The following is a 23,150-nucleotide window of genomic DNA, read 5'->3' on the forward strand; positions in this document are numbered from 1 at the left end:
CTCTGAGTTTGTATCTCGCAACTCTGAGTTTGTATCTCGCAATTCTGAGTTTATATCTCGCAACTCTGAGTTTGTATCTCGCAATTCCGAGTTTGTATCTCCCAATTCTGAGTTTTTATCTCGCAACTCTGAGTTTGTATCTCGCAACTCTGAGTTTATATCTCGCAATTCTGTCTCTATCTTGCCATTGTGAGCTTACATCTTGCAGTTCTCAGAATCGCGAGTTAAGTCATCTCAAAATACATAAAATCATTGCAATATGAACTCAAACATTTAATTAAAAATATATATAAACCTCTAATACCGAGATTTTAGCAAGCTGTGGGCCCAATCTTAAGCACTGGTAAAACGGTGAGAGATTACAAGAGAGAAAACTCTGAGAAACAGGACTGTTCCTCACTTCAATCTAGCTTTCAGTGTTATCTGGAAGTACTGGAACATTCTGTAGCTCTCTGTATCTATTCTTGTCTCTTCCAAAGGCCTGAAACAGGATGTTGTAAGATATCCATAAAGGAAGCATTAAACAAGTGAGGGTTTATTACAGTGACTTGATCTAAGCCACACTGATTTCTCCCATGAGTCTGTCAGCCACAGACATCCGAACCCATTCACATTGTCCGGAGTAAAACAATGATGAACATTCTCTGCAATGCATCTGAATGACTTCATTAGCTACTGCTTGTGTTTTAGCCCAAAAATGCTGTTTGGCGAGAAGCGCTGGTTTCTTAAGGGTTTCTGTAGAGGTGAAGGAGTTTACATTTGTGGTTAGATCTAATCTTTATGGGTGACAGATAAATTACATTGTGTCAGTTTTGCAACTTTCTTGACGAGGTGTTCTGAAGATTACGCAAAAGATGAAGTGTGTGATGTTTTGGATGCTTTAAATAAATATTCTGCCTACCAAATCCAAAGTAGTGTTTCTTAAAAAAAATACTTTTATTCAGCAAGGATGCATTAAATTGATCAAATGTGACAGTAATGATTACATTTATAATGTTACAAAAGATTTAAAATAAATGTGGTGCTTTTAAACTTTCTATTCATTTGTGAATACTGAAAAATAAAATTTATCAGTTTCCATAAAAATATTCAGCAGCACGACTGTTTTTAACATTGATAATAATCAGAAATGTTTCTTGAGCAGTAAATCATCATATTTTCATGATTTCTGAAGATCATGTGACACTGAAGACTGGAGGAATGATGCTGAAAATACAGCGGAGCATCACAGAAATAAATTACACTTTAACTTTTCAATCGTAATAATATTTCACAATTTTTACTGCATTTTTAAACCAAACAATTGCAGCCCTGGTGAGCAGAGACTTCTTTAAAAAGAAGAAAAAGAAAAAAATTATTCAAACACTGATGCTTTTTCAATGTATGTCAAACCAGAAATAGAATCAGCTTCTCAAATACAGATTCACATGATGAACAGAAACCAGCAGTCGATGGAAAGCTGAAGTGATACTGGATAACAAACACACTTTCATTCGCTCTTCATAACCTTGAGAATGTTTTTAGCAGATTGACTTTCCTCACAGACCCAAATACCATCCTGACCTTCACACACTTACACGCACGCATGCATGCGCACACACACACACACACACACACACACACACACACACACACACACAACCCAGCTGTTTCCTGGCAACGAATGCCGCGTTGCCATGTCCACAGATTGCACACGTGCAAGTGATTTTGATTTGTCTAATTGTTTGAAGGCAGAATCATTTCATCTGATGCTGCTGGGTTTTGCTGCATAATGAATATACTGATAACACGGATCCAAATGGAAAACACTAATTTTTACTATAAATCGTTTATTTATCTTAAACTGAAAACCAGCTTGTAAAACAGCAATTTCAATTAATGCTCTGCAGTGAATGGGTGCCGTCAGAATGAGAGTCCAAACAGCTGATAAAAACATCACAGTAATCCACAAGTGTTATTATGGACTTGTATTTGAGTTAGAAATGTCTTAATGCTGGATTTGTTTCATCTCGTGTCTTCTCCAGATGTTAACTGATAGACTGGAGTGCTGTGGATTATTGTGATGTTTTTATCAGCTGTTTGGACTCTGACGGCACCCATTCACTGCAGAGCATCAAATGATGAGACACTGATGCAATGCTACATTTCTACAAACCTGATGAAAAAACAAACTCATCTACATCTCAGATGGCCTGAGGGTGAGGACATTTTCAGCTAATTTTCATTTTTGGGTTACTGTTTCTTTACTGCTTGACAATCTCATTAACTTTGCCAACAATTCTGTTGCTGTCTTGCAAACCCTTCAGCACATGCAAATGTAGTTTCATGATGTTGCATAATACTATGCATTATTTATTAATCTCTGATATTGTGACCAAATCTGGACATTAAAATTTCCTTTCATGCTACAATCGGCCTTTTATAAACATCAACTCGGATTCCCCAGGAAAGATTTATTCCATCTTCAGACACTCGGATCCCTTCCTGAAATGTTTAGCAGGTTGGATGCTGTTGTCTTGGCAACGTGATTCCCTCCTCCGGCGTGATGCTTTGATTCGCGCCATGAGATGAGTTCAGCTCACGGTTCACAACATCCCAGAAACCAAGCAATTCTATACAAACACGCCATGTTCCTGAGGATAAGTTGAGTTAAATGTGGCAGAAACTCGTTAAATGCAAACAAGATTTGTTTAGCATTAATTGATTTGTTAATCAGCGAAGCGTCAGATTAATTCAGACCTGTGAAGAGAGGATGAAGGCTGTGATGAAGGCCCCTTATATATTCATTTCACTTCGGAAAACTAGCTTTCCCTCAATCTGGCGCTTTAAATCACTACGAGACGGTGCTGTATATTCATATTGTATGAGTCAGAGGCTTCAAAGCACCACGTGTATCAGATAAAGACATCAAAGGCTCTTTCATATGCAAATTGCTGCAGCAGCGCTTAGTATAAATAAAAAAAAGACACGTTTCAGCATCAACGTCACACTTATTCACAAGCACAACTCCACTCGTTTAGGGCTTTTGCGGATGAGAGTGAATGAAGGGAGAGACAAAGTGTTTTCTATCATCCTCAGGCGACTAACAGATCATCTGATTAATGTCATTTAACCACATTTCAGAAACTTTCCTGGCTAAAGATTTAGATTTTGTTAATTCTTTTTTCTTCTGAAGACAGACAAATGTGAATAGTGATGCAAGGCAAAATATTAAATGCAGTGGATGAATATTGAGTGATCCACTATTTTGTAGAAGATGGTCAAAATGAAGATTTTCACCTGAGATTTGGAGCCACATTACAGGAGGATAAAAGGACGTCAGAAAGATGGAAGCATCAATATATTATTTTTGTACAGAGATTAGTAACTCTATTAGTAAAATATGTTGACTTTAGCAATGCTTGTTGCATAATACGCCAATGGTGAGAGTTCAAAAATGGGAAAAAAACACTTTTGTGTTATTTATTCCAAGGTTTGCATGCCTGTAACTCAAAAATTATTAAAGATATCTTAAGATCCCTTTATTTTTGGCTTTTTAAAAAGCTTGAGGTTTGGTTTCCTCCTTTTTAAGGCACTATATGGTCCAGTTACAAAGATACTGGAATCTTATTCTTGCTCCAAGTGTCAATTGTGCATTGGGGTAAAATTCAACAATTTGGACATGGAGCTGCATTGAGTTCCCAATATCTATGTGACCGGACCACGTTGGGACTTAAAAATGAAAATAGTACAAGAAAGTTTGTTAAGAACCAACATATAAAAGGATATTAAGATATCTTTAATACTTCTTGAGTTACTGACCTGCAAACCCAGTAGAAAAAACACTAAAAGTGCTTTTTCGCATTTTTTACGGTCACTTTTGGCAACAAAGATTACTAAAGTCAACTGATTTTACTAATAGTCCTACCCATTCTCTGTGTAAAACTTGACGTTATTCTAGAAATGACACTATAAAAGATGTAAGACATGAGAAAATGGTCAAAGATCTCAATCTAGCACATTTACACAGAAAAACTATGGAAAAGTAGGCCGTTCTTTATCAGAAAAGTCTGAAAATGTGGACCAAAATATACACTTATTGTCAAAAGTGTCTACATGGTAAGAAAAACATATGTAAAAAAATGGAGAATGTACTGAATTTGTTTTATTTTGATTTGATGTTAGAGACAACAGGAGATGGACTTTTTCACCAAGAAAGCGTTATTATGAATTATGGACTCTCAACGACTATGGTCTTCTCCAGATGTTCACTGATGGACTGGAGTACTGTGGATTATTGTGATGTTTTTATCAGCTGTTTGGACTCTCGTTCTGACGGCACCCATTCACTGCAGAGCATCCATTGATGAGACACTGATGCAATGCTACAGTTTTACAAACCTGGTGAAGAAACAAACTCATCTACATCTGGGATGGCCTGAGGGTGAGGACATTAAGCAAATTTTAATTTTTGGGTGAACTATTTCTTTAAGTATACAACTGATATTGGCAAAGCATGCTAAGTTTGCATATGTGTCCCTGGAGCAAAGAAGCAGTCATAAGTAGCACATGTATATTTGTAGCAATAGCCAAAAATTTTATTCCAAAATGTTCCAAAACATTGCATGGGCGAAAAATATAGATTTTTCTCTTATGCCAAAATTCTAAGTATATTAAGTAAAGATTATGTTCCATGAAGATATTTTGTATTTCCTACAGTAAATATATCAAAACTTAATTTTTAATATGCATTGATAAGAACTTCATTTGAACAACTTTAAAGATGATTTTCTCAATATTTAGATGTTTTTGCTCCCTCAGATTCCAGATTTTCAAATAGTTGTATCTCAGACAAATATTGTCCTCCGAACAAACCACACATCAATGAAACATTGATTTATTTCGAAAAATTGAGCCGTATATCTGGTTTTGTGGACTGTTTATTAAATGAGATGATGTTAAGCTTCAGTTTCTTGGCTATGAATCCATGGTGTTTTTCCAGAGCGAGTGTGTCAGACTGTTCCCATGCATCGTGTCGAATGACCGTGTGGAGGACGCATGGATCGCTGTAACTCGGCCCGGCTGCAGGGGATCATCTCGACTGTCCTTTCCACCACCCTGAGGCCCTGCTGGGGTGAAACCAGGGTCAGGGTTGATATTTAAAGATGGACCACTTGTATTTTTAGGCCCCAGAGTTCACATTTCAGGTTAGCTATAAAAAAACAAACAAAAAGCCTAGTTGATGTAGGAGGACAGCTGGAGCGGACAAACACTGAACCTCACGCGGTCCGTCAAAATGACCACCTGCTCTCAGATTAGAGGTTATTTTTAGGTCCGGCAGGGCTCTCGTGTCTGCATGTGACAGGACTGAAGTGTAATTCAATCAGTGCACCATCTGTGTGAGTGATAAACCAAACAGGCTTTGGATTATTTTAATAGAAGATGATAAACCCGCTGCATACAGATGCATGAAACCCTTTGTGACTGGAACAAAACTACAGTTTAAAACACAAAAGTGCTGTGTCAGCATATGCTGTGCTTCAATCTAGGGCTGAAACGATTCCGAAACGAAAATCAGAGCCATTACTGTACAAGGGACACTGTGTTTCAACATGGACCATTATTACCACACACACACACACACACGCACGAACACACTCCCCATACAGTTATGCATGAAAATACCACAGAGAGAAAGTTAGTAAATCACACAAAGAGTGCCAGTTTTCACCTCTAAAAATAAGCATGATTACAAATGTGATACTGATTTTATGCAACAGTTCAATAAACAAGAAGTTAACATTAAGAGACTTAAATATTAACAATTAGACACTACATCGACTGTTTGTGCTCTATTTCACAATCAAAAATAATTCTATGCACAGTAACAGCGCTGTTTCGAGCAACATGACAGTGATTCGTTCCTGAATGAATCAACCGTTTAAATGATTCGGTTTCAATCGCAATGAATCACTTATTAACAATGACTTGCTGCCACCTACTGGTGGTTTTAATTTGACATTTAAAGTACCTTTTCATTTTTTAAATAACAGTAAATAGCAGTATTCAATGTTTAATGTTTTGTAATGTAATTGTAACATGTAAAATTAATTTGTGACTGCAGGTTAAAAGCATTCATGTCCCTCTGAGCTGAATTAAATAATAGGCCTACATCTAAATGCCTCTTCAGATGCAGCTTCTGTGTTTCCTCTGCATTGCAAAGATGCATTTCGTTGATACTGATATATTTGTTTGGTAATAGCCAATACTTAAATTATTTAAAAGATGATGCACACCTTAAGAACAAAAAAAAAGGGGTATGGGATATTTGAGATACAGGGTCTGTTGTCTGAGACTCGTAGATGACGTACAGGGAAATGAGATTTACCATTCTACACACCTGTCTCTGTAAATGTTAGCTGAACTAGTTTTCTTATGTTATGTGTGAACTTTGACTTGTGGATGCATTTTATTGGGCTACAAACTGCATGAAATCATAAACGCTGTTACGTTCCATTCATTTGACTGGATATCCCGTTTACCGGGGTTTTAACATAACTAAAACCATATTTAAAAAACATTAAACTAGCTAGATATTACACAACAACATTTCTTATTTTCAGTTTACTAAACCTGAAATAAAATAAACATGAACTAAAATTTAATTAAATTAAAGAAAAATGTAATGTATTATTATTTTAGAATGGCAACATTTATCCTTTTTATTTACTTTAACTTTAAAATGGAAATAAAATAAAACATTTAATAAAATTAAAAAAATATTTGTTAGTTAGTTTGCCATTTTTACAATGTACTAAAATAACTACAAGTGAAATAATAATGAAAACTATAAAAATGTACAAAAAATACCTAAATACTTCAAATTAAAACTAATAAACATAAAAACAAAATATTAATTCAAACTATAAAAATATATTAGTGATATTAAAATAACACTGCTCACTCAAACATAAATCAGTTTAAGTAAAATGAGTTGTAAATGTCATTTCACGTTGGCTGGAAAAGTGAAGTTTTTCTGCATTATGTCATAAGCATGCATATCGATGAATACAGTTATATATTTTTTTCAAATGCACTTCTAATGCACTTTACCAAAAGAAAACAAACAAGTCAAAACTTTGTTAAGTTGCTAGTGCTTTGAATATCTGCTTTATCTGACGAATTTAACTTCTTAACAAAACAGTAACAAAAATGTAAACTTTTTCAATGCATGAAATAAAGTATTAAATGCATTCATCCAATGCATTTTGAATGAATGCATCTGCAATTTAGATATTACTGATATATTTTAAAGAAACATTTTTGATTTATTATCCGTCCATGTAAATTAACTGCATTGCATGTTGGCTATAATGCACATTTTAAATGAATAAAGTTTTGCTTTATGCAAGGCATGTCAGTGTCAAAAGGCCGCAGAACAATGCAGCTGAAATGAGAAGTGGTGCATTGAAGAGCGTTGTGCAACACGAGGACGATTGCATCATCAGAGGCTCGTCTCCTGCTCGGGGAGGCACTCTACCCTCAGGCTTGTAAACAGTAAATGTGAACAGGCTCTTGATGAATGTGAAGAGAGAGAGAGAGAGGGAGAATAAGATGCAAGCACCTTTCATCGTTTCAGTATTTCCTGAGGCGAGCTTCGGGGGGAAGAAACAAGAACAGAGGGAAGAGAGAGAGAGAGAGAGAGAGAGAGAGAGAGAGAGGAGACTTGGGTAAATGCAGTTAAACTGGTGATGTTTTCCGAGGCTTTCATTCCAGTCCTGCTCAGAAAACACAGCGTCGGGCACAAGCCAAAATATTCATGCACACTTTATCCTGAAAGAAAGACTTCAAAGCTCTGGAGCAGAACGTTAGGAGTGAAGCGCTCAGCAAATACAATCACGTCCTGCGTGCTTCAGCGCTGTCACACCGATAAATAAATTACAATGGGCTACTTTGTGGAATAAACAATCATTTCGATTGCTAGCGGTTACATTTTTTAAAGCATTTAATATTCAGTTTAGAGTATCAGACGACAACAATATTTAAACACTAACTTTGCAACATCAACACTGTTATTGAACTGAACTGAATCAACATTGAACTGAATTGAGCTGAATACAGACACTACTGTATGGAAGACAATTTCCGGCATGGGATTTTTCTACAAAGAAAAAAAAAATTCTTCATTCTTGTATATTTAGTCTGAAAAATGTTATAAATGGAGATTAAATATTAAATAAAGGTTATTATGTGTTGTAATGTGTACATTTTTAGTGAATGATAAACACTGGTTAATCATTTTGAATCATTTTGTTAAATTATAAAAATATATTAAACTAGTTCCCTAGCAATTTATTATAATGCACAAAATAATAAATCTTAGTTGAGGTAACATATGAAACACATGGAGTAAATGGTTATTTTTTTAATTGACATAACTTGCTGCAGTTTTCTAAATGTTTGACCAATTAAAACATTTTAGATGAATGGACTTTAAAACTAGTGCCAACTAAAAAAAAAACTATTCAGATAATATTTGAAGTTCATTTCTGTGGAACTAGTTACTAAGTAACAATTAGTTAAAACACCTTTAATTTTTTTACAGTAGGGTGGAAACAAAAAATAAATAAATAAATGAAACATGAGATGTAAATTCAGAGAAAAGGTCAAAATTTTGAGTTTACATCTAGCAATTCTGAGTTCTGAATTTATATCCGATTTCCCCAAAACTGTGATAAAATGTCTAAATTGTTAAGATAAAAAAAGCTGCAATTATATATACACTACTGCTTTCTGTAGAGCTGCTTTACAGCTTAAATTGGTTTCTTAGTTAAGGAGTTTTGCAAGATTAACATTTTTCCTTTCATGTTTATCACTGTGAAGCTGCTTTGAAACTATCAGCTTTGTATAAAGAGCAGGTTTCGGTCATAAATCTGGGAAACGTTTCAGGATAAAGCGCTCCGCCTGCGAGTCGCCATGAGAAAGTGACTGAAGCAACACCAAAACACACTGATTAGGCAACTCTGGACCCCGGTGACAAGAGAAAACAAGGTTTCTTCCTGATGATGACTATTCATGGATGCGTAATTATTGGATGGTGATATAATTTAAGGGGAGTTCAAAGGGTTTAATTGGCATTCTCGGATGCAGCTCGACATGATCAATGCCTGTCTCTTTTGAAAGGCTTTAATCAGATCCATTGCAGGAGGAGGCAGCGTGTGGAGCATCAATCCCAGGCCATCTGCAACCCGTGTGCACCGTGCCAAGAGTCTCCTGTGGATGTGCCTGGCTGGCCGTCGCGGATGGCAGAGACACACAGGATCTGAAGAGAGCCGATGACCAGGTGCGGATTAGTACTCGTCTCCTGCCTGGAAATGCAACACTAGGAGGCTTTTGTTGATCTCAAAGCGTTTCGCCCAGACATATCCTAGATGCATCCTTTTGTGTATGCATGTATGTGTATGCAGTATGCATGCACAGTAGAAATGCATGCAGTGCAGTGGTGTTTACTTTAGTATTTTATGCAAATTAAGTACACCAAGTATTAAAGTTGAGTGTGTTGTTGCAGCGTTTGGTGCCAAAACCCAACCAACTGAAGCCGAACACTTACAAAATACTAACAACATTACCTAACAACAACTAGGGTTGTCAAATAAAAAAAAATTGTAAATATAAAAATCCAAAAAAAATTGCATTCGAATTTTAAGTGCGCGTCAAATAGCATTCAGTGACGAATGAAATGTGCTGATGATTTAAGTGTTGCGTTTTATGTTTTTGTTCAGTTGAAGCCACTAGATGCAACGTTGTTGTGTTGGTTTATTCAAAGTATTGCAGAAAAAGATCTAATTCATTAAAATCATAAAACGTATACATTTTCAAAACAATTTATTAAAAGTTTAACAAAAATTACATGTTAAGGGCCCTATGAAATGTTTTATTTTTTTCTTCACCATATGTTTTATTGTTACCTAATTCTGTGTTTTAGCATGTCTAATTATTTAAATGCATTAAAACAACTTAATGTATTACATTTTTTCTTAAAATAACCCCCCCCCCCACCACTGTGTACTTACATTAAAATGAAAGCATAAAACATTCATTTAATTTTATCGTTCAATTATTGAAAATTAAGCAAACTTTATTTTTGGTAAACAAAGGGGATCTACTATTAAAAATAAAACATGGAAGAAATGTTGCATGATTATTTCTTTTAAAAAAAAATAGAAGTAGTAGTAGTAGGCTATGTACATTCTGCTGAACAATGGTAATACATTTCTGACAAAAACTTGACTTTAAACTAAACCTTTTAAGTAGACTTTTATTTTGACGGGTTGCCGTGAATACCTTTACAGTTCTGTGTATGTGATATGACACAAGTTTTACTCAAATCAAACATTCAAACGCTCATGAAGTCAGTCACAGAACAGTTCTGAAGATGTTTCGTCATAACATGCATGATTCATATTTAAATATACTTTTTCGGCTTAATATTTACACCGATATTAGTCCAAATCGTGATTTGATGTGAGTGCAATGACCTACTTTTGATTAATTCATTCAAAATTTGACAAATTCCGTGACAATCCACGTTAAACTGTAAATTCCGTTTTTATGACTGGATTCCGTCCGTGTTTTCTGCATCGCAGAAATCACAGGGACCTACTACAGTGGAATAGCTTGAAGACAAAACAACTGAAACTCAAACGGAAAGGATTTGAATGCAACAAGACCATTAAAAAAAACTAAACATGAATAAACATACTTTCAAAGAATTTTCTGTGCTTTTACTGTTAACAAAACAATGGTTATGTTGGTAACTATGCTAATCCCTAAACCACTCAAACGGCTTTACTCGATTTGACTTTAAATACACTTGTCAAGTTATAATTTCCCTTACGAAAATTAGCCATGGTTTTATTATAGTAAAAGTAACCATGTTTTTTTTTTGCCGTATTGTTTACCATTTTAACCACACCATAAACTATGGTTAGTGCAGCAATACTAAGGGTAATTTGTAGTACCATGATTGTTTTGTTTGTTTTTTTTGTTTTTTTTTTTTAATCATGGGTAATTTTCGTTATCTGATATGAAGCAACTGTAAGGTCTAACCTCAGCGTTGCCAAACTTTTGTAACGTTCTTTGAAAACAATTGACTTCAATAAAACAAACCTCTTTAGTAATATTTAAGCTCTTACCTGTTCATAAGTCATATTTTCAGTCACTATCATTCGCTCGTTTCAGTTTGTTGTCGTTACTGAAATTCCCGCTCATGAAAGATCAGCGCGCGTCTCAAAACATTAGATTCATCCGCGCCGAAGCACAACTCACGTGACGCGCAAAACAATCTTCCTCCGCCAGTCACTTGTTTTGTATTTTAACCGCTAGAGGAATAAAAGTTACGTAGTCGAGTTTTAATATGATGTATTTCCCAGTTAAACAGCATGTTCGGTGTTTTAAAAAAAAAATTCACAATTGGATGGTGAAAATGCTTTTGTTAATAAATACACGGGACTGATGACGTCAGCTGAAATGAAAATAGTCCTTTTTGCATTATGAAGAAAGGCTACCAAAAGGCTTTTTTTTTCAAATTTAGAATAATAATGTAATTTAAGTAAAATATTTTTAAAACACATTTATAAAAAAGTAAAGCGTATTACAAGATTAACAAAATATATTTTAATTTAATTATATTAAATAATAAACGTTTTATCTTTCAAATTAAATGTTTGTATTGAGTAAATTAATATTAATACTTGCAAACGAATTTTTTTATAATGTTTTAATAATAATAAAATATTAATACTAATAAATATATATAATATATATACATATATTTTTTTAAATAATACTATTATTAATTTTCCAAGTAATGCATGAATGGTAAAATGTATAACTTGAATGGAATCTCTTTGGATAAAAGTGTCTGCCAAATGCATAAATGTAAATATTTACTGATGAATCATTCACAAAAAGACTATAGACCAGAGCTGAGTAAATAGTCAGTGAGTGTTGATTTCTGTTGTGTATTAAGTTATGATCCGTGTTATGATCTTTCTCTCATTCCTCTGGTGTTGTTTCTGTGAGTGTGTGTGTGTGTGTGTGTGTGTGTGTGTGTGTGTGTGTGTGTGTGTGTGTGTGCATGTGTGTGTGTGTGTGTGTGTGTGTGTGTGTGTGTGTGATGCAGCAGCAGCTACCCCTACTGAACACACACAAACCCTGTCTAACACTTCCAGTTTTAATCTTGCAATTCAACGTGTCACAAACACATTCACTCTCACACACATATACACGTGCAAAAACACAGTTTCTGACACATTCAGTGGTTTTCACACCTTCTGAACTTCACAGCTGACAGCGCTGGAGAACCTGAGCAGAAACGGGGAGCAGATGTGGAGCTCCCGTTTCCATTATCCAGCTGCTGGTCGGTGTGATTGCACTGCAGGATTTCTGAGAGAGAAATGCTGTTTGCAGACCGAAAGAGCCTGACCACTGCTGCTTTATAGAGACCTCAGGCCAAAAACAACACAAAAAACAAGAGCTCTGGCTCTCTGTGCTCCTGGATTTGGCTCCATACCCCTCCCTGTAATGATGAAAGAGTCCTTGGATGTGGCCTACATCACACCGATCAGGGTTCCACTACGTGTTCCTCCTTGAAAACACATCGGATGACATCAGGCAGCTCTGAGTTTGTGGAAAATACAGCCTTTGCTGCCACAAAGGCGTTTTGGTCGGACGTTCCTGGGCAGCAGCTCAACTCGTGGTGTATTTTATTCCACTGAAAATAGCAGATTTTTTCAGTTGCCTCTGTCTCCTGGCGGGACTGTGATGCACTTGCCAGACCTTGCAATAAACAGCTGCAGCTTTGGGTAAAAATAATTGCACTTTTGTCTGTGAAAGCAGGGTGGAGCGTCTGCAGACCTCTGCCTCCTCTCAAACCACAAGCACCGTGTTTCTGCCAACTGATGAGTTTCTGCTCGAGAATCGTTTGCATCTTTAAGGGATTGTTTTTTGTTTTGTTTGTTTTTTTGAAAGTATGGGAAAAAAATAAGTATTATTAAATCATATATAAAAATATTCCTATTATTTATATTAATTTTGAGGATAAAACTTGACCGGTCTGCATCTCTAACGGTCTGGTTATTAACATTAAACCATTTTTGAATACATGCAAATGTGAATTAAATTTCCAATCTATAGCAGAAAATAAAATTTTTGGTATTTTGGGCACATTATATGATTTCATTTATAATAATTTCATTTCTACTTTATGGTATAAAATTTATTGTATTTTTCGTACTATATTTTCACATGATACTTCAAAGTACAAAAAAACTGTACAATATATTTGAATAAAAATCACCTTAAAACACCATAACATTAGTCCATATGCCTCTATTAGCAACAGAAAAAATTAAAGTTTTCACGTTATTAAAATTCAAAGGCATAAAAGCATAAAAATGCATAATAAAAGGTTTATACAACTAATATTAGATCGTCAATTAAATTTTGTCTTCATTAATTTAATACTCTTTACCATGCAATGAAAGTAATTAAGATAAATATATATGAGATGTTTAGTAAACAACTCATGTTTACATTTAATAAAAGTTTATTACAGTGTTCAAAAAAAGCTACAAAAAAAGGAAATAAATACATTTAATATATATTATCTAACGGGCTCATCATTTATATGGACATATTTGGGAATTTTTAATACAAAATAACACATTTAATTTGATTATATATATATATATATATATATATATATATATATATATATATATATATATATATATATATATATATATATATATATATATATACACACACACACACACACACACACACACAATGGGACTATGTTTTTTTAGTTGCTTTTAAATATTGAAATACATTTTTCAAATCATGTTTAAATGTCACAGAACTCGGAGCATCTTCAACAAATCTACGTATGTATAAATACATTTACAGATCATCAAAATATTATACAAGAATTCAGCCTTTTTGTTTTGCATTCATCTGTTGATCTTTACTGCCACCTGCCGTAAAAACAGAAAACATACTAGTGCCAAATGACGGATTTAAAAAAAAAAAAGTTTTATTTTGCACATAAAGATATAATATTCCTCCCTTGTTTGATCACCTTTCTAGTCTTTGGAGTTATTGTCATATACAGTAAAAGAAGGTTATTGTGTGTTTCTGATCAGGCGGAAGACGCGGCAGCTCAGCCGTCGCAGGTGTGACGTCACCGGGGTCTTTCCTCGTATGGCTCTCCGTGAGGGTCACGCAGTCAGTCTGATCGCCGTTGTTATTATTATTATTATTATTATTTCTCGCCTCTGATATCGTGTCTCTCGTCATGATGGGCGCCAGCAGCAGCAGCAGGATAGCGGCTGGTTTGGGCGCAGCGCTGTTCGTCGCTTACTGCATTTATTTCGACAAAAAGAGACGCAGTGACCCAAACTACAAGAACAAACTACGAGAACGTGAGCATATCTATCTGTCTATCTAGCTGTCTATATGTGTTTAAATCACCTTAAAGTTAGATATAGAGAACTAGACTAGATATAGTTCAGTACTTAAGCTGCTGTACAAGTTGTAAAATGTTGATGAATGTGATTTTGTTTCAGGAAGAAAAAAGCACAAGGCTGTTCAGGAGAAAGCTGGATTATCAAAGGTCACTTCACACAATAATAATAAATGGAAAATATATTAGTCATTTTTTACAGGACATTATTCATTGTAACCCGAAAACACAACGCGAAATTTAAAATGCAGATAAAAAAGTAAACAGAAAATTATTTCATATTAACATAGTAGACTTTATTAACTACTTAAAACACAGCTTAAAGCATTTTTTTTTTAAAAATTGTAATTATTCAAAAACGTGTTCAATAATTAAATGCATTTAAAAAACAGCTATTTATATTTTAATATTATATTATGCATATTCTTTTACAAAGGAATCTGAATTAACATATATATAAAATAAAAATTTTTCCTGAGATGTGACAATTTTGCGTTGATGGCGTCTTGGTTGAGAAATGGCCACATGAAGCGTTCACTAATGGTTTTCATGTTCCCTGTCTCTGTGTTTGTTCAGTTGCCAGACCTGAAAGACGCCGAAGCCGTCCAGAAGTTCTTCCTAGAGGAGATTCAGCTCGGAGAAGAGCTGCTGGCGCAGGGTGAGATCACTATGTATCATGACATAGACACTGATACAGATGAAGACCTCTCAATAACTACAAATGGTCTGTCTCAGCGGTCTGACAGCGCTCGTCAATGTCAGAATAATTAAGCTGGCCAATCAAATCAGAGTAGGCGGGGTTTAGGGTTCACTGAAGCACATCAGAGTGAGGTGAGATGGAAAGAGTCAAACATTTAATATTTGACAATGGTTAAACAACAGAAATATTAAAACAACTTGTAGTGATATCCTGCTGTGTAAACTACTCGACTCTTCCCCCCTTTCTTGAATGAAAAACATGGTATAATTAATGTGACGTAACAAGAAATGTTCTGCATCTTTGAAATATCAAGAAAAAAAAGTATGAACATGTGCACATTAAAAAAATATTATTTGCCAATAATTAAAAAAAAAAAACATAATAATTCGCAGTTAGACACAGAATTAGAGGTTTTTCATCATACAAATAATTGTTTTACTTTATAAAAAAAAAAAATAATAATAATAATACAAAATGGTCCCCCTCCCCAGGAAAACATTTACAAACTTATGTTTTATTTAAATTTTTATATATATATATATATATATATATATTGATTTTTTTTTATAACCGATACCGATACCGATTATTTGCATGTTTATGTACCCGATAACCGATATGCAGAACCGATATTTATTTACTGTTATACTTCTGTTTTTGACAATTATTACAACACAAATGAGCTGAACAAACCATTTTATTTATAACAATCACTCCCTCCTTGCATACAAAAAAAACTTTATATTTATACACAAATAAATAGAGGGGTCTGAGTCCAAAAAATTAAAGTGCACTGTTACTAAGTGTCTTTGTTTTAAAATAAAAGCTTTGATGAGGTAAAAAATAAAAAATAAAGTACAAAAATTATTATAACATATTGGTTGGGGCGGGGGGGGGGGGGGGGGGCTATTTAGAAGTGCATAGCTATTTAGTAGTGTAACTTAATACTCCCAGTTAAGCAGAACTAGGTTGTAGTGTAGAAAACAGAGTCTTTCAGCGTCCTGCCCTGTAAGCCTGCTTCGTTTATTTTCATAAATGGCTCCCACTTCACTGAAGACTCGTTCACTGGGCACCGAAGACGGTGGGGGGCAAAGGAACTTTCTTGACAGACATCTTAAAAAAAAAAAAGTGCTGAAAGTTAGCAGTTTTTCATGTTAAATTTAAATCTTCAAATTACAATAAAAAAATATATTACATTATATAATTTATATCTAAATTATACATATGATTTATAAGCATTATCAGCAACAATGTTAACAATAGGCAAAATAAATGTTAAAAGTCTAATGTTTTAAAATGGAGAAAATAAATGACAGGGGAGTTATATCACCTTTGCAGAAATGTAATTTATTTTAAACAGTTTTAGAAGGTTTATGTGCCATTTAATAGGTTTAAGAGTGAGGAATAATTCACTGGGTAATTTTAATTTAATTCACTGAATAATATTAGCTGGAATATATAACATTATCAGGAAAGTAAAAAACAAAACAGCATACATCATTGCATTTTCCAACTAGTGTTATTAATTATTAGGTTTTGTCGGTCTAGATCATGAAATGCTTTCTGACAGAGCGCTGTAACTTATCTATGCATTTACACAAAACTATAAATTGGGCTACTCAACCGCGATCGCGTGTGGAGATAATTTCCACAGAGCTGCATTTATTTAGATTTGTATTAACTAAATAATGGTTATGTAGTAAATCAAATGATTTTATAATTTAGGGGGTTTAAACGAGATAATCTTGTCAAAAATGTTATGGAGTGGCCGTGCTTGAGGCTTCCTGATCATCAACCTATTCAGGTGCTGAGCAATATGAACAAACTTTTTTTCTGAGACTATATAAAGTTAAACAGCACTTGTCAGTTGGCATTTTATGATCTAAATTTAATCTAATGTTAAATCATGAAATGCCAACTGACAAAGTGCTGTTTGACTATAACTTAATCAACCGCGATCGCGCATGGAGATAATAAATAATTAATTTCCACAAAGCGGTAGGCTATATTTATATGTGTATTAGCGAAATGATTGTTTTGTAGTAAATGATAATATAATCTAGGGTGTTTAAACAAGATAATCTTGTCAAAAGTTTAATTCAGTGGCCGTGCTTAAGCCTCCTGATCATCCGTCTTTTGCTAAGCAATATGAATGAACTTTTTCTTCTAGACTAATTGTGAGCAAATACAACAGATAGAGAATTAAATTCAGCGCTTTTATTTTCAACATGCACTCATTCATGTCTGTTTTATTTAATTCATGTAAAGTTACGTTTTTATTGGGGCAGGACATGACGAATTATACTACATGACTCAATGAGTTCGTCTCAATTGTTTAGAAACAAGCTGCATAAATTAACTAAATCAGGAATTTATGTCTCAGATCTCATATGTGCATGTCTGTTATGTTAAATAAAGTTGATTAAAGCAAACCAAGTAGAACATTTACTTTACCTGTGCACTGAGTTGTTGTTGACTGATCTCCTCAGACGCACGGGCTGCAATGGCAGAAATCTCAAAACTGCCACAAGATGGCGCCGTAAATCGGCGAATCCGATATTACAAAACCGATACCCGATTATGGAAAAATGCTTAAATATCGGGAAAAATATCGGTAAACAGATAAATCGGTCGATCACTAATATATATATATATATATATATATATAATTTTTTTTTTTTTTTTTTTAATTGTATTTTTTGGTATATCAAGTTAAACTAAATGAAAATGAGAAATGGTGCCTTGGCAGCTAGCTGAAATAAAATTATTTTTTGGTTTTTATAATTCATCTTTTATTTTTGACATTTAATTTAAATGTCTAATTTGTTGTAACAAGTGCTGTCAAACGATTAATCGCATCCGAAATAAAGTTTTTTACTAAAAAGATTTTGTTTACATAATACATGTATGTGTACTGTGTATATAATTTTAATATAATATATAAAAACACACACATACAGTATTTATTTTAAAAAATGTTGCATGTATATACATTTATATTCTTATATTTTATATATAACCATAACATATTTTAAATAAATAAACATGCATGTGTGTGTATTAATTAACAGTATAAAACTTCTATTTTGAATGCGATTTAATGTTTTGACAGCACTAGTTTCAACTAATATTTTACTCAACAAGATGTTTTTTAAGGTGTTAGTAAGCTATAACAGCTCTGAGTGTTAACCCTGGTCGTCTCTCTGTCAGGTGACTATGAGAAGGGCGTGGATCATCTGACGAATGCGATCGCTGTGTGTGGTCAGCCGCAGCAGCTCCTACAGGTCCTGCAGCAAACACTTCCTCCTCCAGTCTTCCAGATGCTCCTCACCAAACTGCCCACAATCAGCCAGGTGACACACAATTACAACACGCAATATGTGCATATATCATCTGCTTCATATTCACGAGCACTGTTGGGGAAAACAGCTTTTAAAAGTAATGCACTACAATATTGCCTTACACCCTAAAAAAAGTATCTATTTATGTTCCTTTCTTGGTTTTTGTGGAAAGCAATGCATTGTTACTTCCGAGTTACTTTTTAAATTTGGGCAGGGCTTGTTTCTTTGTTTTTAATATACAAAATGTATTATTTTATAAATTAAATAGACCATTTCACAACAAAAGCGAAATTAAAGGAAATGTAAATTCACATCTGTACAGTAGAGGGCGCCATTCAAACCAATCATATGAAGAATATGAGCAGAAAAATAACAAAAATAAAACACTTATGTGTTATTTTGGCTTATTTGTATGGTTTAATTGGATCATTGGTTAATAAAATGGAATTATGTACATAAATGATGTTTGTTTTATTTAACATATTTAATTATTGCAGGTTTGTATAATTTTCTGAGTTTGCATTTGACTGTTTTTATTGATTTCGATGAACACCTTCCTTCTTAATTAAAAAGTAATGGGTTTTGTTACTAGTTACTTTAAAAATAAAAGTAATCTGATAATCTGAACGTAACTCGCATTATTTGTAGCCCCATAAGACATATTCATGTTTTTATTATTTAAATGTCTTCTGAATTCCAGAATGCTAATCTAATGCTCGTCTCTTTTTCGTGCAGCGTATCATCAGCGCTCAGAGCATCAGCGACGACGACGACATCGAGTAGAAGACCTCCAGAAGCGAGTTTTGTTTTAAATCGGAGCTTGTCCTGTTGAAGTTGACGTGTGTTTCAGTGTATTAGAACCACAGGAGACGAGCATGATCTGTTTTTTCTTCGTCAATTATTTGTTTTACTAGCAAAGCATTTTGGGTTCACAGAATTATGAAATATGCAAGCAGTAAACCAGAGTACATGCTACTGTCATTTATCTGTGTTCATGTATTTAAGTTATTTACGTTTAATGTGGTATTGTGGGACAGGAAGCACATTTAAAGGTGTTCTGTTTTAGGGGAGTTTCCTCTTTTTTTTAAACTCCAAAATAAAAATAAAATAAATCATTGTAATGTGTCAGAGTTATTCATGTGCCTTCATTTATAACGTGCTGTGATACACAAACTGCGATTTAAAGCAACAAATCATCAAAAAATGAAAACAAACTTAATTTGCTCTTTTATTGCTCAAACTGTCATATGGTCAAGTTTCAGTGGATTAGCATTAAATTAATTAGGTAAATCTACCATGATACTGATTGTTGAAAATTCTATTCATTAATTTATGATTTTACGTAATACACTGATATTAATACAATGTTAAAAAAGATTATTTATGTAGAAATAATAATTACCTTTAATTTTCGTTAAATTAAAAAAATTACGCTACACACAACTTTTACTGTTCAAAATTAACAAAATATAAATTATAATGCGAATACAACGTAAATCCATAAATTTAATGTTTTGCTTAAACTAAATTAAGCCTATCATAATAATTAGCTGTTGGGACGGATTTCCCGGGAAACCGCATACTTCCGTCATTTAAATACAGGAAGGCTACTATCATATGAACCTCGAAAGCTTTGCTAACCAATTAAAAGCGACACAAACCACTCGAACCAACAGTTTCAAATAAATCCTATTTGTGTTCACAAAAAGTCTTTTAGTCTATAAATAGCCTTGCCAAGTTATAGTTATATGTTATGAATAGCGATCCTTATAGTCTACATCAGGGATCAGCAACCTTTTCGGCATGACGTGCCATTTTTTATTTTTATGGTTAACCACTGTGCCAAGTGTGCACAGCCCCCCCCCCACACCCCGATATAATTCTGTATTTAAACGGTACGTACACAATTTTTTATTATACGACAAAAAAAGTTTTTTTAACGTTTAATCAACGTTAATGCACTGCTTTAATTGATGAACGTGCACACACAGACACACACACAACACACACCACTCGCACACAGAGATCTGAGATCGTGCTGTGCAAAAAGTAGCATTCAGAAGCTCATAAACCTATGAGTGTTGTCACGCTACTTTTATTAATCGATACTGAATCGCTACATTATATTTCTCAACAACAAAGGGGCAAAATCGCTTCATTGTCTGCAGAGAGAGACAATTTACCCCCCCCCCCTTCTTTCTCTCAAAATGGCCATATTTCAGAAAAATTTTCATCACTGGATATAGCTTTAGGTCATTTAACATTTCTATGGTAAAACGTATTATTAAAAGTTGACTAATGTTAATTGATTTGCAGCTTCATCTTACCTCACTCTCTTTAACGTTAAACTGACGCTTCGCGCTCTGCTTCTGTGAACAGTAAACCCCGCCTACTTTGATCTGATTGGCCATCTCAGTCATTTTGACATTGACGAGTGCTGTTAGACCGAGGCTTTGATCTGAAGCACCTAGTATGTGCAGTGTTTGCACGTGCACCCATGCAAGTTAATTCTCACACTTTAATAGTATTTGTAGCTCCTAACAGGCTGTGTGACTATGAGAAGTTATTACATCAAACTGTACGTCATTATACAGTTTTCCTTATTGCTTGCGTGCCAGCGATTATCCCTCTGCGTGCCACTGTTGGCACGCGTGCCGTAGGTTGCCAACCCCTGGTCTACATGCTCCGAAGTCCCGATCTGAATCAATGATTCGCGATGCTCCGAAGTCCCGATCTGAATCAATGATTCGCGATGCTCCGAAGTCCCGATCGGAATCAAATTATTCGCGATGCTCCGAAGTCCCGATCTGAATCAATGATTCGCGATGCTCCGAAGTCCCGATCTGAATCAATGATTCGCGATGCTCCGAAGTCCCGATCTGAATCAATGATTCGCGATGCTCCGAAGTCCCGATCTGAATCAAATGATTCGCGATGCTCCGAAGTCCCGATCTGAATCAATGATTCGCGATGCTCCGAAGTCCCGATCTGAATCAATGATTCGCGATGCTCCGAAGTCCCGGTCTGAATCAATGATTCGCGATGCTCCGAAGTCCCGATCGGAATCAAATGATTCGCGATGCTCCGAAGTCCCGATCTGAATCAATGATTCGCGATGCTCCGAAGTCCCGATCGGAATCAAATGATTCGCGATGCTCCGAAGTCCCGGTCTGAATCAATGATTCGCGATGCTCCGAAGTCCCGGTCTGAATCAATGATTCGCGATGCTCCGAAGTCCCGATCTGAATCAATGATTAGCGATGCTCCGAAGTCCCGATCTGAATCAATGATTCGCGATGCTCCGAAGTCCCGATCTGAATCAATGATTCGCGATGCTCCGAAGTCCCGGTCTGAATCAATGATTCGCGATGCTCCGATGTCCCGATCAGAATCAAATGATTCGCAATGCTCCGAAGTCCCGATCGGAATCAAATGATTCGCGATGCTCCGAAGTCCCGATGTGAATCAATGATTCGCGATGCTCCGAAGTCCCGATCTGAATCAATGATTCGCGATGCTCCGAAGTCCCGGTCTGAATCAATGATTCGCGATGCTCCGAAGTCCCGGTCTGAATCAATGATTCGCGATGCTCTGAAGTCCCGATCTGAATTGAATTGAATTGAATTAATCTTTATTTCGAACAATTCATAAAATTATAATAAAAATAAAAAAATGACAGCAATTCATAAGAAATATCCATATAAATAAACAAACATGTATAACATAATAATATAATAATCAACCTGTTCGAAAAGGGATAGTTAGAAGCCCTAGGCTTATCAAGACCTACCCCCAGTAACTAACCAAACCAATTCACAATCTAACAAGAAAAATCAACATAACATTTTAAATAATACAACAAAAAAATACTAAATTAAAATAATGCGTTATCTTAATATTAAGATGAACAAAAAAGGATATACAAAAACCATTATCAAGCATTCTTTCCCACCATAATGAATTATCATTCACCCTCTCCATTTCTATACTTATCAAGCATAAAACTTTTGTACCTTTTTCTAAATTGCAACATATTAACACTTTGTTTGATTGAACTGCTCAGACCATTCCACAAAAGCACCCCACAAATCGAAACACACATACTTTTGAGTTTTGTCCGAGTCCTATGTTGAGTCAAATTTAAATCCCCTCCCAAGTTATAACCCCCAACCCTATCTGTAAATAACTGTTGTATGTTTTTAGGCAACTGTTTATTTATTGCTTTATAGATTAATTGAGCAGTCTTAAGTTTAACGAGATCTTTAAACTTTAAAGTGTGCAATTTTAAATATAGTAAATTAGTATGCTCAAGATAACCTACCTTGTTTACTATTCTAATTGCTCTTTTTTGTAATGTACTTAATGTTTGTAAGGTGGTTTTGTAGGTGTTACCCCATACTTCAACACAATAATTTAAATAAGGCAACACAAGTGAACAATACAAAATAAAAAGTGCTTTTTTACTTAATACATGCCTTGCTTTCCCCATTACTCCAATACTCTGCGCTACTTTTGTTCTAACGTATTTGATGTGTGGTTTCCAACAAATTTTATGATCAAGAATCACACCCAAAAATTTGTTTTCATAGACTCTTTCTATTTT

At 34.7% G+C, this 23,150-nt stretch overlaps 1 protein-coding gene across 1 annotated transcript; it reads left to right on the top strand.

Annotated features, from left to right (window-relative positions):
• The first annotated feature begins 14,205 nt into the window (after positions 1–14,205).
• LOC132126533 (mitochondrial import receptor subunit TOM20 homolog B-like) lies at positions 14,206–19,664 on the top strand. The gene is made up of 5 exons (XM_059537819.1): positions 14,206–14,465; positions 14,610–14,656; positions 15,083–15,164; positions 18,417–18,559; positions 19,283–19,664. Exons 1-5 carry the CDS (start codon positions 14,339–14,341, stop codon positions 19,328–19,330), a joined length of 447 nt encoding a protein of 148 aa, XP_059393802.1. The 5' UTR covers positions 14,206–14,338; the 3' UTR covers positions 19,331–19,664.
• The last annotated feature ends 3,486 nt before the right edge of the window (positions 19,665–23,150 follow it).

Source organism: Carassius carassius, chromosome 44 (assembly GCF_963082965.1).
Source record: "Carassius carassius chromosome 44, fCarCar2.1, whole genome shotgun sequence".
Classification (NCBI taxonomy): Eukaryota; Metazoa; Chordata; class Actinopteri; order Cypriniformes; family Cyprinidae; genus Carassius; species Carassius carassius.

What these genes read in the sequence shown, in the direction of transcription:
- LOC132126533 (XM_059537819.1), top strand. Translation starts at nt 14,339, where the DNA reads ATGATGGGCGCCAGCAGCAGCAGCAGGATAGCGGCTGGTTTGGGCGCA. An exon ending in CAAGAACAAACTACGAGAAC is followed by an intron (nt 14,466 to 14,609) that starts GTGAGCATATCT and finishes ATTTTGTTTCAG; the next exon opens with GAAGAAAAAAGCACAAGGCT. An exon ending in AGAAAGCTGGATTATCAAAG is followed by an intron (nt 14,657 to 15,082) that starts GTCACTTCACAC and finishes GTGTTTGTTCAG; the next exon opens with TTGCCAGACCTGAAAGACGC.